This window comes from Callithrix jacchus, chromosome 5 (genome assembly GCF_049354715.1).
Source record: "Callithrix jacchus isolate 240 chromosome 5, calJac240_pri, whole genome shotgun sequence".
Taxonomy (NCBI): domain Eukaryota; kingdom Metazoa; phylum Chordata; class Mammalia; order Primates; family Cebidae; genus Callithrix; species Callithrix jacchus.
Window position 1 is genome coordinate 34,152,182 of NC_133506.1, and position 13,417 is coordinate 34,165,598.

Consider the following 13,417-nt stretch of genomic DNA (forward strand, 5'->3'; position numbering starts at 1 on the left):
CTTACTGGAGCTCACACACCGGTACCCCAATCAACAGAAACAGCCCAGGTTCTCACTGCCTGCAGGCGGCCGTCGGAGCAGGGACCCAGCGCTCCGCGAGCCTCCGCTTCCTCTACCCCGCCGCGCCGCGAGCCTACTCGGCGTGGGCATTCACAGACCCAGTAGGAGGCTGCCGAGAGGTGTCCTCATAGAGTCCTGCCTTCTTCCATACCCTTCAAACGAAAAGAAAGCGAAAAGCCAACCTTTCGCCTCCATTCTGCACACATTTGGAGAGTGGTTGGTGGTGAGCGACCTGCGCGATCGCTTCCCTCGCGGCATCCCTGGACAGGCGGAGAGAGGCCAGGTGACCGAGCCCGAGGCTGAGCTTCCTTGGGAGCGATCCATGCCAGCCACTTCTACCTTCAAGGGGGACTCGCGGCCAGGTTTAAGCGCGAAGGATGCGTGCCAGAGAAGCTGACTTCTAGACGACCCGCTCCGCCTGAGACCGGCAACTCAGTCCTGCGGGCTTTCGGGGTGCTCAGACCAGTCCTTAGCCAGAGGATCTGGGACTGCACAGCTCTGGGACTCTGGAGGGGGTGGTCCGGGGGCGGGAGGCTGCCAGCATCAGTCCATGCCGGCCCCCTCCCTCCCTGCGGCGGTGAGGAGGGAAGGGCCAGGATGCGAGCTTAGCACCTCCCCTAGAAATGCAGCACTTCGCCCCCCCACCTTCCCTGCCTTCGGCGCTCCCTCTTTCACGTGCTCCCTCCCGCCTCCTTCCCAAGGGCGCCCTTCTGCCCCCAGCTCACGTCTGAATCCCTCGGCGCCCGCTTTCTCTTCTCCTAGCCCCTTCCTCTTTTCCCCGGCCTCCGGGTATTTCCTCTCTCCAACCCCCCACCCCCTCACCGCCTGATTCCGAGGGGCGGGAGCGCATTGGGCCGCGCAAGGGTGGGGGCGCCGCGCCAGCTTCGCGTAGCTGCTCTGACGCCGCTACCGCCGCCGCCGCCGCTGCCGCCGCCCTCCGCAGCCCAGCCCGCGCCCCACGGCAGCTCCGCAGTGCACTAGCCACCGCCGCCGCCGCCGCTCCGCCAGACCTGCTGCCAGCTTGCCCGGTCCAGCCCTGAGCGAGCCTCGAACGCCAGCCGAGAGGGTCATGAACCAGAGAGCCCCGAGGCGCGGCGGGAAGAGCAAGCGGAGATAGCGGCTTTGCGCCCCCCACCCTCGGCCCTCGCCGTCTTGCATCGCGTCCCCCGCATCGGGTCCTTCTGTCCTTTCCGCTGTCCCCACTGCCGCCATGGCCACCTTGCTTCGCAGCAAGCTGTCCAACGTGGCCACATCCGTGTCCAACAAGTCCCAGGCCAAGGTGAGCGGCATGTTCGCCAGGATGGGTTTTCAGGCGGCCACGGATGAGGAGGCGGTGGGCTTCGCGCACTGCGACGACCTCGACTTTGAGCACCGCCAGGGCCTGCAGATGGACATCCTGAAAGCCGAGGGCGAGCCCTGCGGGGACGAGGGTGCAGAACCGCCCGTCGAGGGAGACATCCATTATCAGCGGGGCAGCGGCGCTCCTCTGCCGCCCTCGGGCTCCAAGGACCAGGTGGGAGCTGGTGGTGAGTTCGGGGGCCACGACAAGCCCAAGATCACGGCGTGGGAGGCAGGCTGGAACGTGACCAACGCCATCCAGGTGAGCGCGGGATTCCCAGTTCTGCCTGCCCTCCCCCTTCCTAGCTCAGCGAACAGGTCTCTGCTCCCAACAGAGGTCGCGTGATCTCGGCCTCGAGACCCGCTCCTGTACCCAGGAATCTCCATTTCTCCATCCCTCCCAGCCCTGCTCGGGGACCTACGCCCCCAGGTGGTGTCTCCCGCCCTAACCGACACTCCTTCCCACGGCACCCGCTGCAAGACCGCTACGCTGAGGTTCGGTCTGAAACACCTGTCCCGAGACACTGTAAAAGTGAAGGAAATAGGGGGAGGGAGATGGGAGGGATGAGGGAGAAAGAAAATCAGGATTGGAGGGCACGGTATGGTCTTGGACTCTGGAATGGATTCACAGCTGCATTTTTGGGAGGAAAGAAGGGGAAATCGCTGAGCTGGGAGTCTCCTCCCCCCGCACACACGCAGAGACACGCACACGTACACAGGCAGGCACACCGCAAGCCCACAGCCCCCCTTCCCACGAACAAACGTGCAGGCACGCAAAGGCGCACGACATGGATCTATATATAGACCACAGTACTATCCCCAAATGTACCTGCGTACACCCCTACATCTCCACGAACAAAAGCATATACCTGCACATACCAAACACACGGATACTCGTTTGAACATATGCATGTACTCACGTACAGACGCCTGCAGACAGGAACCAGCCTGCTCCCTCAGGTGCGGCCCTGTTGGAGACATACAGGTGTACACCCACGAACGCACACACATGCTCCCAGACAAGCACATTTAGTCCGCAAGAATCCCGCATTACCTGCGCACAGGCTCGCCCCTCTCGCCCGAAATCCCGGCTGCACCGCAAAGAGGCTCCTCCGCGGGTGACGCTGGCAAAGCCCTCTCCGAAGGCTAAGAATGGCCCCTGGTCTCAAGGCCCGCCACCTCTCCGCTTATTCCCAACCCCCCACTCCCCACCAGGCGGCGCAGGACTCCTCCACCCGGAGCAGTTTGGAGTATTGGCAACGACCTCGGAGCTAGCAGGGGCTGGCAGGCCGCGGTTTTCGGGGCCAAAGGAAACTTCAGCTCTAGGCATCCCCGAACCCTTACAGCTTGGCCCCGCGGCGTCCCTGGAACGCACTATCACTGGGGCCACGGAAGGCAGGTTTTCTGGGAGCAGGAGGCCTCCCTGGGACGGGTGCTCGACGTCTTGGGCTCAGTAGGACTCCACCCGGCCCTGCACACGAGATGGCCCGACGAAAGGCGCTTTCCGCTCCGGGGCGCGGGGAGACCGCCTTACTGGACCACGGACCGGGGGCTGCTCCCGCCTTCGCTGTAGCTCGCGCCTTTCTGGGGCGTCTTTCAAGGCTCCGTTTGGTAGGCCCCGAGAGAGGCCAGGGCAGGAGGCTGGAGGCTCGCAGGCCTCCGGGACCCCGGATTTCGTTAGTTCTTAGTCCCCATGTGGACTCTAAACCCTACAGCCCTGTCCGCCCGATCCTGAATCTTCTGGTTCTAGACTCCCGCTCGGCTCGGCTTTCCGGCCGCGCCGGTGCGTTCCCGCCAGGCTCCTCCTCCTGCTTCCCTCCGCCGCCTCCACTTAGCTCCCTTCCTTAGGTCTCGCCTTCGCCCCACTCTAACTCCAGCCTTGTCTTAAGACTCTCAATTTCTAACCCTGTCTCCTCCTCCCCAGCCCTGTTCCCCCAAGCATCTTCACACTGTCTCTTTTCTGGTCTCCCAGATGCTTCGCCCACCTTCAGCCCCTCTCCCTCTTCACCCTGTCTCCTTCTCCCTCCCTCTGCCGCCTTTAACGTTTTCGCCTCCGGTTTGAGCCTGAGACTCCCGAGTTTCCCTCTTTAGCTCCCGCTCCCCCAATTCCAGCCCTACCATAAATTCTGTGCCCGCTCTTTCAAGTGGCTCAGGCCCAGCTCACTACCTTTCTTAGCTCCCCTTTCCGACCACGCTTCCTCCTGCCCCTTCTCATCACCTCCCCCACTCCTCATTCTGGTTCTGTCCCCGGAAACCATCCTGAAGTATCTCTGCTTTCCCCGTCCCTTCTGAGGCTTCTTCCTATTCTCAACCCTTTCCCACCCTAGCCCTCTCACTATCTCCAGCCATCACCGCACCTTTCCTTCTCAGATCCGTCCATACATCCCTCCCTCTCTATCTCTAGCTCGACACCCGGGCTCTCGGTTAGCTAACGTACGTCTCCACGGCAGCCTGCCCTAAACCTCTCCTCCCCCGCGGCTCGGACCCAATTCTCAGAGTCCGTAGCGCCCCCTTCGGGCCACAGCGTTAAGCCACGCCCCCCCCAGCCCCCCTCGGGTTTCGGAGTTCGCTGAGCGCCCGCGTCTGGTTGCCTCTCCGCCCCACAGGGCATGTTCGTGCTGGGCCTACCCTACGCCATCCTGCACGGCGGCTACCTGGGCTTGTTCCTCATCATCTTCGCCGCCGTGGTGTGCTGTTACACTGGCAAGATCCTCATCGCGTGCCTGTACGAGGAGAATGAAGACGGCGAGGTGGTGCGCGTGCGGGACTCGTATGTGGCCATCGCCAATGCCTGCTGCGCCCCGCGCTTCCCCACGCTGGGCGGCCGCGTGGTGAACGTGGCGCAGATCATCGAGCTGGTGATGACGTGCATCCTGTACGTGGTGGTGAGTGGCAACCTCATGTACAACAGCTTCCCGGGGCTGCCTGTGTCGCAGAAGTCCTGGTCCATCATCGCCACGGCTGTGCTGCTGCCTTGCGCCTTCCTTAAGAACCTCAAGGCCGTGTCCAAGTTCAGTCTGCTGTGCACTCTGGCCCACTTCGTCATCAATATCCTGGTCATAGCCTACTGTCTATCGCGGGCACGCGACTGGGCCTGGGAGAAGGTCAAGTTCTACATCGACGTCAAGAAGTTCCCCATCTCCATTGGCATCATCGTGTTCAGCTACACGTCGCAGATCTTCCTGCCTTCCCTGGAGGGCAACATGCAGCAGCCCAGCGAGTTCCACTGCATGATGAACTGGACGCACATCGCCGCCTGCGTCCTCAAGGGCCTCTTCGCACTCGTCGCCTACCTCACCTGGGCCGACGAGACCAAGGAAGTCATCACGGATAACCTGCCGGGCTCCATCCGCGCTGTGGTCAACATCTTTCTGGTGGCCAAGGCGCTGTTGTCCTATCCGCTGCCATTCTTTGCCGCTGTTGAGGTGCTGGAGAAGTCGCTCTTCCAGGAAGGCAGCCGCGCCTTTTTCCCGGCCTGCTACGGCGGCGACGGGCGCCTGAAGTCCTGGGGGCTGACGCTGCGCTGCGCGCTCGTGGTCTTCACGCTGCTCATGGCCATCTATGTGCCGCACTTCGCGTTGCTCATGGGCCTCACGGGTAGCCTCACTGGCGCCGGCCTCTGTTTCTTGCTGCCCAGCCTCTTCCACCTGCGCCTGCTCTGGCGCAAGCTGCTGTGGCACCAAGTCTTCTTCGACGTCGCCATCTTCGTCATCGGCGGCATCTGCAGCGTGTCCGGCTTCGTGCACTCCCTCGAGGGGCTCATCGAGGCCTACCGAACCAACGCGGAGGACTAGGGCGCAAGGGCAACCCCCCGCCGCGCTTCCGCGCTCTCCCCCTACTCCCTTCACCCCGCCCCCAACAGCCCGGTGCGCCCTGCCACAGCGCTTGGGAAGCCAAGCTTTAACATCCCTGGTTCATAGTTTCTGATTATTTGGGGATGGGGGGTGGGAGGGGATAGGGATTCACGATCCATCGCGTCTGCGTTTCTGTTGTCCTTTCTTTTCCACAACACCCTGGTTTCGGGGGAGGCGGGGCTCATTTACAGGGAGGGTTCTCTGTCCTTCCAAGTGGGGCCCCGACATTTTGGCTCCAGTCACCGAGGGGGTTGGGAAGAGAGGGAGAGGGGACGCAGCTCGCAGGCGTGGAAACTTGACCTTGGGGGGACATTTTACATCCATCCAATGCTCGGAATCTACAGCGTGCAGCCATTTCCAGCAAGAGCGCTTCCCATTCCGGAGACGTTTCAGCCCTGCAGCGGGAAAGGCTGACTGGGAAATCCATTTCGGGTGGGCGATTTCCTTCAATGAAGCCGGGAGGCGAGAAGCCGCGGCGGGGCCAGCTTGCCTGCCCGTTTTAAGGAATCCAAACTCATCTTGTGCAATTTATCAGGTGTGGAACTGTTCTACTGTGCGTGTGGTGTGCTCGTGGTGAATAAGATGAAATGTATATCAGAAAAAAAAAATCTATCTCTAATTTAGAATGCGGTACATAATTATATCCGCAAATAAAGAAGAGACAAAGGCTTGTGCGGCCTGGTGTCGATTTCGTGTTCGTCCCAGCCGGGATCCCCGCGCGCTGGGAGGCGTGGGAACTGGCTCCCGCCGGCTGAAACCGGAGATGATGAGCAGCTGTGGTTAAAGGGCCGACGAGGGCTCTAGGGAGCACAAAGGTTAGTTGGTATGGAAGAGGCTCCTCAGGTGTGAGGAGAAAGCCGAAGACCGAGAGTGCCGCAGCGCTCCCCTCAGCTGCCAGGACGAGGTTTGTTCGAATCTGTCCCCCGAGGCGGGTCCATCTGAGAATTTGGTGGAGGCTCTCAACTTCCAATCTCAAAACAGAGTGGAACGTGGGAGCTTTTATGTATCAGAATCTTATAAATTTGTTCAACCAATATTTATAAACAGCCGATCAGGGCTGGGGCAGTGTTGGAAACCTGGAGAAAGAAACTCAGCCTCGCCCTCCTGGAGCTTACAGTCTATCTAAGTGGAGACAGGCAATAAACAAGGGCAGGCAGAAATCCACAACGTGACTTCAGATTGTGAAGACTTTCTAAAGAAAGTCAGAAGTGGGCTGTGCATTTCGCCAGGCCCCCAGAGCCAGGAGCCAATCTGGCCTGACAGGAGACATCTCCCACCCAGGAGAACCCCTCCCTGCAATCCAAGCTGGGGTTTGCACAGCCACAGCGAAGAGATCTGACTCTAGAATCAACAGCCTCAAGCGGTAGGGTCCCAGTCTCCCCTTGTCTTGGGCAGACAGTCTGATAAAGTGTTTGCCTGAATTACCCAAAGGATCTAGTCGTTTTCTGTGCTGATCCCACCCCAGGCGCAGCACCTGCACTGCCTCCAGGAGAGCCAGTCCAGGGACTGTTGGGAAAGGTTAGAGTCAGACTTTCTGGATGGAAGCTGGGAGTGCAAGTCGACTGGGTGGATTCCGGGGTCCTCTCTCACAGCGGAGGCAGAGGCTTCCTTAGGAACGACTTCTCCAAGTGCGAATGGTGCACGGGCAGGAAGCTAGGGAGAATGCTAGGGAGTACACATGTTCCTCCCCACCTGCTTGCAAGTGGCCTGTGAGAGGCTAGGCGAAGATTTGCGTGTGGAGTAGGGGAAGCTGCCTCGTGTGTTCTGAGAACCTTGCTAAGTGTGAGTGCGTGTGTACAGAGCATCCGTGTGGGCGTGCTCCCTAAAGCGCCTGCGACAGAGGTGACCTCGCATCCAGTTCAGACGGCCACAGAACTGGAGTGGGAAGGGAACAAGGATAAGACCCAGTGCCCTCAGCCGTCACTGCGGCTCTAAGGCTTTAAACGAGCCATCTGAGAGGTCTGCTACCTTCTGCCTAATTCCCCGTTGTCACTGTTGTCACGCGTTCAGGATCTTGGACTGACTGAAGGGTCCTCAATTTCCTGTCTTCCCAAGACCACTGACGTCTCCCAGGCCTGGGTTACAGGGGCGCAGTAAGGGGCTGATTGTTTATTCCCGTCCCCAACTCCCAAGGCTTCTCAGCAGGTCCACGGACCTTGGGGTGTGCTCCCGGTCAGTGTGTCCTCAGAAAAATCCCGGACTTCTATAGTGGAAGGGAAGGCGAGAGCGTCACGCTGCACCAGCTCTGTCCTTCCCGTCTTTAAAAGGACGAAGGAGACACCAGGCAGACTCCGGGCGGCGGGCTCGCCTGCATTCGCTCCACTGATCCCGGCTCCAGGTTTTGTGCTCATCTTGTAGCGTCCCTTGTCATGTGGGGCGAATCCTGAGGGTGGCCAGGGCGGGAGAACTAGCACCCTAGACACCCATGGAAAACCCGAAACCCTGGTCGGTAGAACACTGATCCTCGGACTCGCATCCAGGACACTGGGAGAAATGGGTAGGAGGAGTGGATAGGACCCGTCTCTGCACCTCTCATCTCCCGCACCCGTCTAACCCGACCTTCACCAACACTCAAGCGTAAAAGTAAGTTGGAAAGGAAGAAGTCCCAGCTCTCCTCGCAGGGGGCTCGCGGCGCAAGTCCAAGGGAGCAGGTAGTTCTGGCAAGGCTTATTCCGGGGTCAGATTGAGAAGGAGAGGAGGAATCCGCGTCAGCACCCCAGGGCTCCCGTCAGTTCTTATGGGGCACCCTAGCTGGACGCGCTGCAGACCCTGTAAATTGTCCCCACCTGCGTCCGCAGCAGAGGTGTGTAGATGTACCTGGCCCTTTGCCTTGGGGCCGGGACTTGGAACCACCAAGACCCACGCGCGCCAGAGGAACCCAGGATCGCAATCGCACGGTCCCAAGGCCGCCCTGCGTCGCCCCCCAGCGGTGAGAGCTCAAACTGCCGGCCGAAAGGAGGGATCTCCACCCTAATCCTAAATGCTTCCTGTGTCCCCACACCCCACCCCGCCCAGTTGATAACTATTGCTTCTTTCTAGAGTTTTATTTCAGGTCCTCAACATTACACAAGTTTTTAGTCATTTTTCTCCAAACAGATGGATGCTTACTATTGAACATGTTTTGTTATATGACACCGTCCTATCCCAGGGACTGAGTGTTCCTCACTTAAAGACCTTGTAGGAAGGGAGCCAAACAGGCTCCGTGGGGGCCATCCAGGAAGTGGAGGGAATCCAGGCCTTGCTATTCTAGAGGGGACTTCAGTGACAAGAGCCAGAGAGAGGCTTTGATCAAGGAGGGGGCAGTCCTCTAGGTGGGCTCCATCCTCACCATGAGTGAGGGTGTGGTGGGGAACTCAGTTCTGGACAGCAAAGGATTCATGCATTGCGCTGGTTTGACCTCAGAGAGCCATCCTTGGGTGTCCTTCTCATAGCTCTTTCATTTTTTCCTTTTCAAGGTTATGAAGAATTTCTAATGTATAGAAAAGGTGAAAGAATTCTACTCTAAACATACATACACCCACCACCACCTAGATTGAATGATTAACAGTTTATAACACTGTATTTACCCCATACCTATCAATCTATCCATCCAACAATCTACCTTTAAAAAAATTCAAATGTTGCAGAGATCAGCATATTTCCCTCTCAAATAATAATTATTATTTTTGAGACAGGTCTCGCTTCGAGGCAGTGTGTCACCTTCAGAAAAATCTCAGACTTCTATAGTGGAAGGGAAGATGGGAGCATCATGCCACACCAGCTCTGTCCTTCCTGTCTTTAAAAGGGAAAAGGACTTGCCCAGGCTGGAGCGCAGTGGTGAGAACACAGCTCACTGCGGTTTTGAATTCCTGGGCTCAAGCGATTTTCCTGCCTCAGCCTCTGGAGTAACTGGCACTAAGGCATAGGCCACCATTCTCAGCTAATTTTTATTTTTTATTTTTTTTAGAGACGGGGTCTCATCATGTTGCCCAGGAGTCTCATCAAACTCCTGGGCTCAAGTGATCCCCCTGTCTTAGCCTCCCAAAGTGCTGGGATTACAGGCATGAGCCACTGTGCCCAACCACCCCTCCCAAATTTTTAAGCATGCAGGACAAGTAAAAGTGACATTCAGATAGCTAGCACAGCATCAGTACAACACTAATCTGAGCCACATTGGAGATCAAGGCCAAAAAAAAAAAAAAATACCCATCCTTTCTTTACTTCAGATGTTATTTTGTTATTATTCTGAACATTTTATAATTTCATAATTCATAATTATATAACATTATGTAATTTTATAATTTATAATTCACTTTTGCATTAATTTTGATTTTTAAAAAATATTGCATTAGCCAGGTGTGGTGGCTCATGCCTGTAATTCCAGCACTTTGGGAGGCTGAGGTGGGCAGATCACCAGGTCAGAAGTTCAAGACCAGCCTGGCCAATATGGTGAAACCTTGTCTCTACTAAAAATACAAAAGATAGCCAGGCATGGTGGCACACACCTGTAGTCTCAACTACTCAGAAAGCTGAGGCAGGAGAATCACTTAAACCTGGGAGGTGGAGGTTACAGTGAGCTGAGATCATGCTGCTGTACTCCAGCCTGGCAATAGAGTGAGACTCCATCTAAAAAAATGTTTTTAATTGCATTAAAATATTATTTATGTCACTTCCTGAATTTTTTGCACCCTCTTAAATCTTGGTACCAAATAAAATGCCTCACTTACCTCATGCTAGTCCTGGTCCTGCATGTGAGGCTAGGCTTGGGAGATGAGCTCTGCCCCTCTGAGATCTGGATTGAGTCTTTTCAAGAGTCTGGCTGTAGCTGGTTCCACAGTGATGCTTTGGGCACCATCTCTGCCCAAAGTCGTGGAGTCCAGGAGGGCATGGTGACGGCAGGGCCTCTGACCAGGGACACCCAGCAGGATGGTTCAGCAGAGTCACATAGGGGGCTGAGTGGAGGGAGCTTTATGATTCCAGATGCTTCCAGCAACCCTCTTGGGTTGGGATGGAAACAAAGTGAAGAATAAGGATGGCCGGGCACGGTGGCTCACGCCTGTAATCCTAGCACTTTAGGAGGCCGAGGCAGGTGGATCACCTGAGATCAGGAGTTAGAGACAAGCCTGGCTAACACGATGAAACCCTGTCTCTTCTAAAAATACAAAATTTGCTGGGTGTGGTGGCACATGCCTGTAATCCCAGTTACTTGGGAGACTGAAGCAGGAGAATCGCTCGAACCTGGGAGGCAGAGATTGCGGTGAGCCAAGATTGTGCCATTGCACTCCAGCCTGGGCAACAAAAGCAAAACTCCATCTCAAAAAAAAAAAGAAAGAAAAAGAAAAGACTCAGGTGCTGTAGAGGTGTTGGCAGTGTCTAGAAGGGAAGGAGGTGCAGCTAGAAGGGGGAGCACAATGAAAGGAATTTTTAGTGTGATCCAGTACCTGTTTCAAGTTCTGGTAGTCCAACAAGATTTATTTATCAAATATTTGTTAAGCACCCACTTGAGGCCATGTACTAGGCTAAGGGCTAATGTGTGAGAATGTAACAGCAAACAAGACAGACATGGCCTCTCTGTAGTTGTCAGTGCCACCCCATGTTCCCTAGATGCACCTAAGTTTACCTGAAGCTGTGGAGTAAGAGCCACTGCCAGTGCCTCCATCTGACTCCTCATCTCCCTGAGGGCTTTCTAGCCTCCCTTGGGAGCATGGCTTGGATTCGTTGGGGAGCTAACAGCCCCCAGTGCTCAATCAGTTGGCCATAAATGCCTGTCTCCTGATCCTGATAGGATCATTTTAGGTCTATTCCACAAGGTATCTTGGAGGATCCCCAACAGGATTGAAGCTCAGGTGTCCACAAACTCACCAAGCAATCTTTATTTGGCCTTTCTCTCCTCCTTTTCTTCCTTTCCCTACTTTCAGTGTTCACTTCCTACATAAATGGACTGCATCTGAATCTTTGTCTTAGAGCCTACTTTTAGGGAAAGCTAAACTAAGCTCCTGTATTCACAGTGCTTCTAATCTAATACAGTGGTCCCCAAATAGCTTTCCATAGTCAGATGCCAAGCTGGGTGAATCAGAATCAAATGGGGAGCTTTCTAGAGATTCCTGCTCCCCACCAAACCCCTAGATTCAGTTTCAGAAAGAACTTTCTCCTCCTCCTCCTCTTCTTCATCCTCAATCTCCTCCTCCTCTTCTTCCTCCTTCTTTCAAGTTCCCGATGTGCCACTGGTTTGGAGTCACTAATATTGAGAAGGTTTGGTCCATTGGAGGGTGGGTGGATGAATGGATGAATAGGTAGATGGCTTAGTGGATGCTTCGAGGTCCGTGTTTGGTTGGATGAGCCAATGAATAGATGAATCAGTAAGAGAAAGAAAGAATGGATGATAGATGAATGGTAGATCAATAAATGGTCCGTGGATGGAAGGAGGAAAAGAAAGAAATATAAACAGGTCCACAGCAACAATCTTTAAGTATAGTAAACTCCACGAGGGCAGGGATTATTCTCTGTGTGGCACCCTACTGCATCTCAACCATCTAACACAGACCTGATATATAGAATGTTCTTAAGAAATTGTGTTAAATAAATAAATAAATAAATGGATAGATTAATGTATTTTCAAAAAAGTTATCAACACATTAATAGTACTAAAGTCACAGAAAGTATGAGGTCAACCAGGAGAGTGGATGAGCATTAAACAAGCACGGGGCCAATGACCTTGGGTAACAGCAATATTTAAAGGTCAGGTAAGCGGGGCATGGTGGCTCACACCTGTAATTTCAGCACTTTGGGAGCCGAGGAGGGCGGATCACCTGAAGTCATGAGTTTGAAACCAGCCTCACCAACATGGTGAAAACCTGTCTCTATGAAAAATACAAAAATTAGCCAAATGTGGAGGCACGTGCCTGTAGTCCCAGATACTTGGGAGGCTGAGGCAGGAAAATCACTTGAACCTGGGAGGCGGAGGCTGCTGTGAGCCGAGATCGCACTACTGCATTCCAGCCTTGGTGACAGAGTGAGACTCTGTCTCAAAAAAAAAGTCGAGGAGGAAAAGAAGGAGGAGTCAATAATCAAGACTGAGAAAACATAGTCTGACAGGGAGGAAAAGAATAAAAAGAGAATGATGTCCTGGAACTGAGGAAGGACAGGTTGCAGGATGTAGAAAATGATAAGAATTTATTTTCTTTCTCTGGACAAATATAATCTTGATTCGGGGCAGGCATGGAGATACGGTGGCATAGTTTGGATATAATGTTCCCTGTAAACCTCGTGTTGAAATGTGATTCCCAGTACTGGAGATGGGGCCTGGTGAGAGGTGACTGGATCACGGGGAGGATCCCTCATGAACGCTTTAGCTTCATCCCCTTGGCGATAAGCGAGTTCTCACTTGGAGTTCGTGTGAGATCTGACTGTTTTATTTAAAGGAGCGTGGCACCCCACCCTCATCCTCACTCTTGCTATCACCATGTGATGTACTTGCTCCCCCTTCGCCTTCTGCCATGATTGAAAGCTTCCTGAGGCCCCATCAGAAGTGGATGCTGGCACTGTGCCTCCTGTACAGCCTGAAGAACTGTGAGCCAATTAAACCTCTTTTCTTTATAAATTACCCAGCCTCAGGTATTCTTTTATAGTAACAAAAATGGACTAATATATGTGGGTACTCTTTGTTTCTAAATTTTGGAGTAGATGAAACACATCTAGAAGCTTCTCAAAGAAGAATCAGATCAGACTTGGAAACAATTCTCATGGAGTCTTTACTCTGAAGAAGTGTTCAAAGACGGAGAGTTGAAGAATACAAGTAAGTAAGACAGACCGAGAGAAGCTGAAGAGAGAGAAAGCTCACAAAGGTGAGGACTCAAAGGAGGCTGCCTTAGGTTAGATTCCCCCAGCAACAGGCCTTGACACTAGAGACATATTTGACTGAAGTAGTTCACATGGGAACGGATGCCAGGAAGCACCAGTCGCATAGTGGAGGAACGAGACAGGGAAGGAAAAGGAAGAATGTCAATTCAGGAAACTTTACGGGCAGGGAAGCGCCGGTCAATAATGGGAGCTCAATCTATCTGAGACATCTGGGAGGTGAGAGTTTGCCACCAACAGCCTCTTACTGAAATAACTATCAAAGGATAGACCTCGGCAAGAAAGAAACTTAACCCACAAGGAAGGAAGGACGATGTAGGAAGCAAATC

At 54.3% G+C, this 13,417-nt stretch overlaps 1 protein-coding gene across 1 annotated transcript; it reads left to right on the forward strand.

Annotated features, from left to right (window-relative positions):
- Positions 1-1,001: 1,001 nt before the first annotated feature.
- Positions 1,002-5,922, forward strand: SLC32A1 (solute carrier family 32 member 1). The gene is made up of 2 exons (XM_002747554.6): positions 1,002-1,660; positions 4,005-5,922. Exons 1-2 carry the CDS (start codon positions 1,271-1,273, stop codon positions 5,190-5,192), a joined length of 1,578 nt encoding a protein of 525 aa, XP_002747600.1. The 5' UTR covers positions 1,002-1,270; the 3' UTR covers positions 5,193-5,922.
- The last annotated feature ends 7,495 nt before the right edge of the window (positions 5,923-13,417 follow it).

Bases quoted from the DNA above. Each gene is read 5' to 3' on its own strand.
- SLC32A1 (XM_002747554.6), top strand. From the start codon at position 1,271: ATGGCCACCTTGCTTCGCAGCAAGCTGTCCAACGTGGCCACATCCGTG. The intron at 1,661-4,004 runs GTGAGCGCGGGA...TCCGCCCCACAG, and splicing joins ACGTGACCAACGCCATCCAG to GGCATGTTCGTGCTGGGCCT.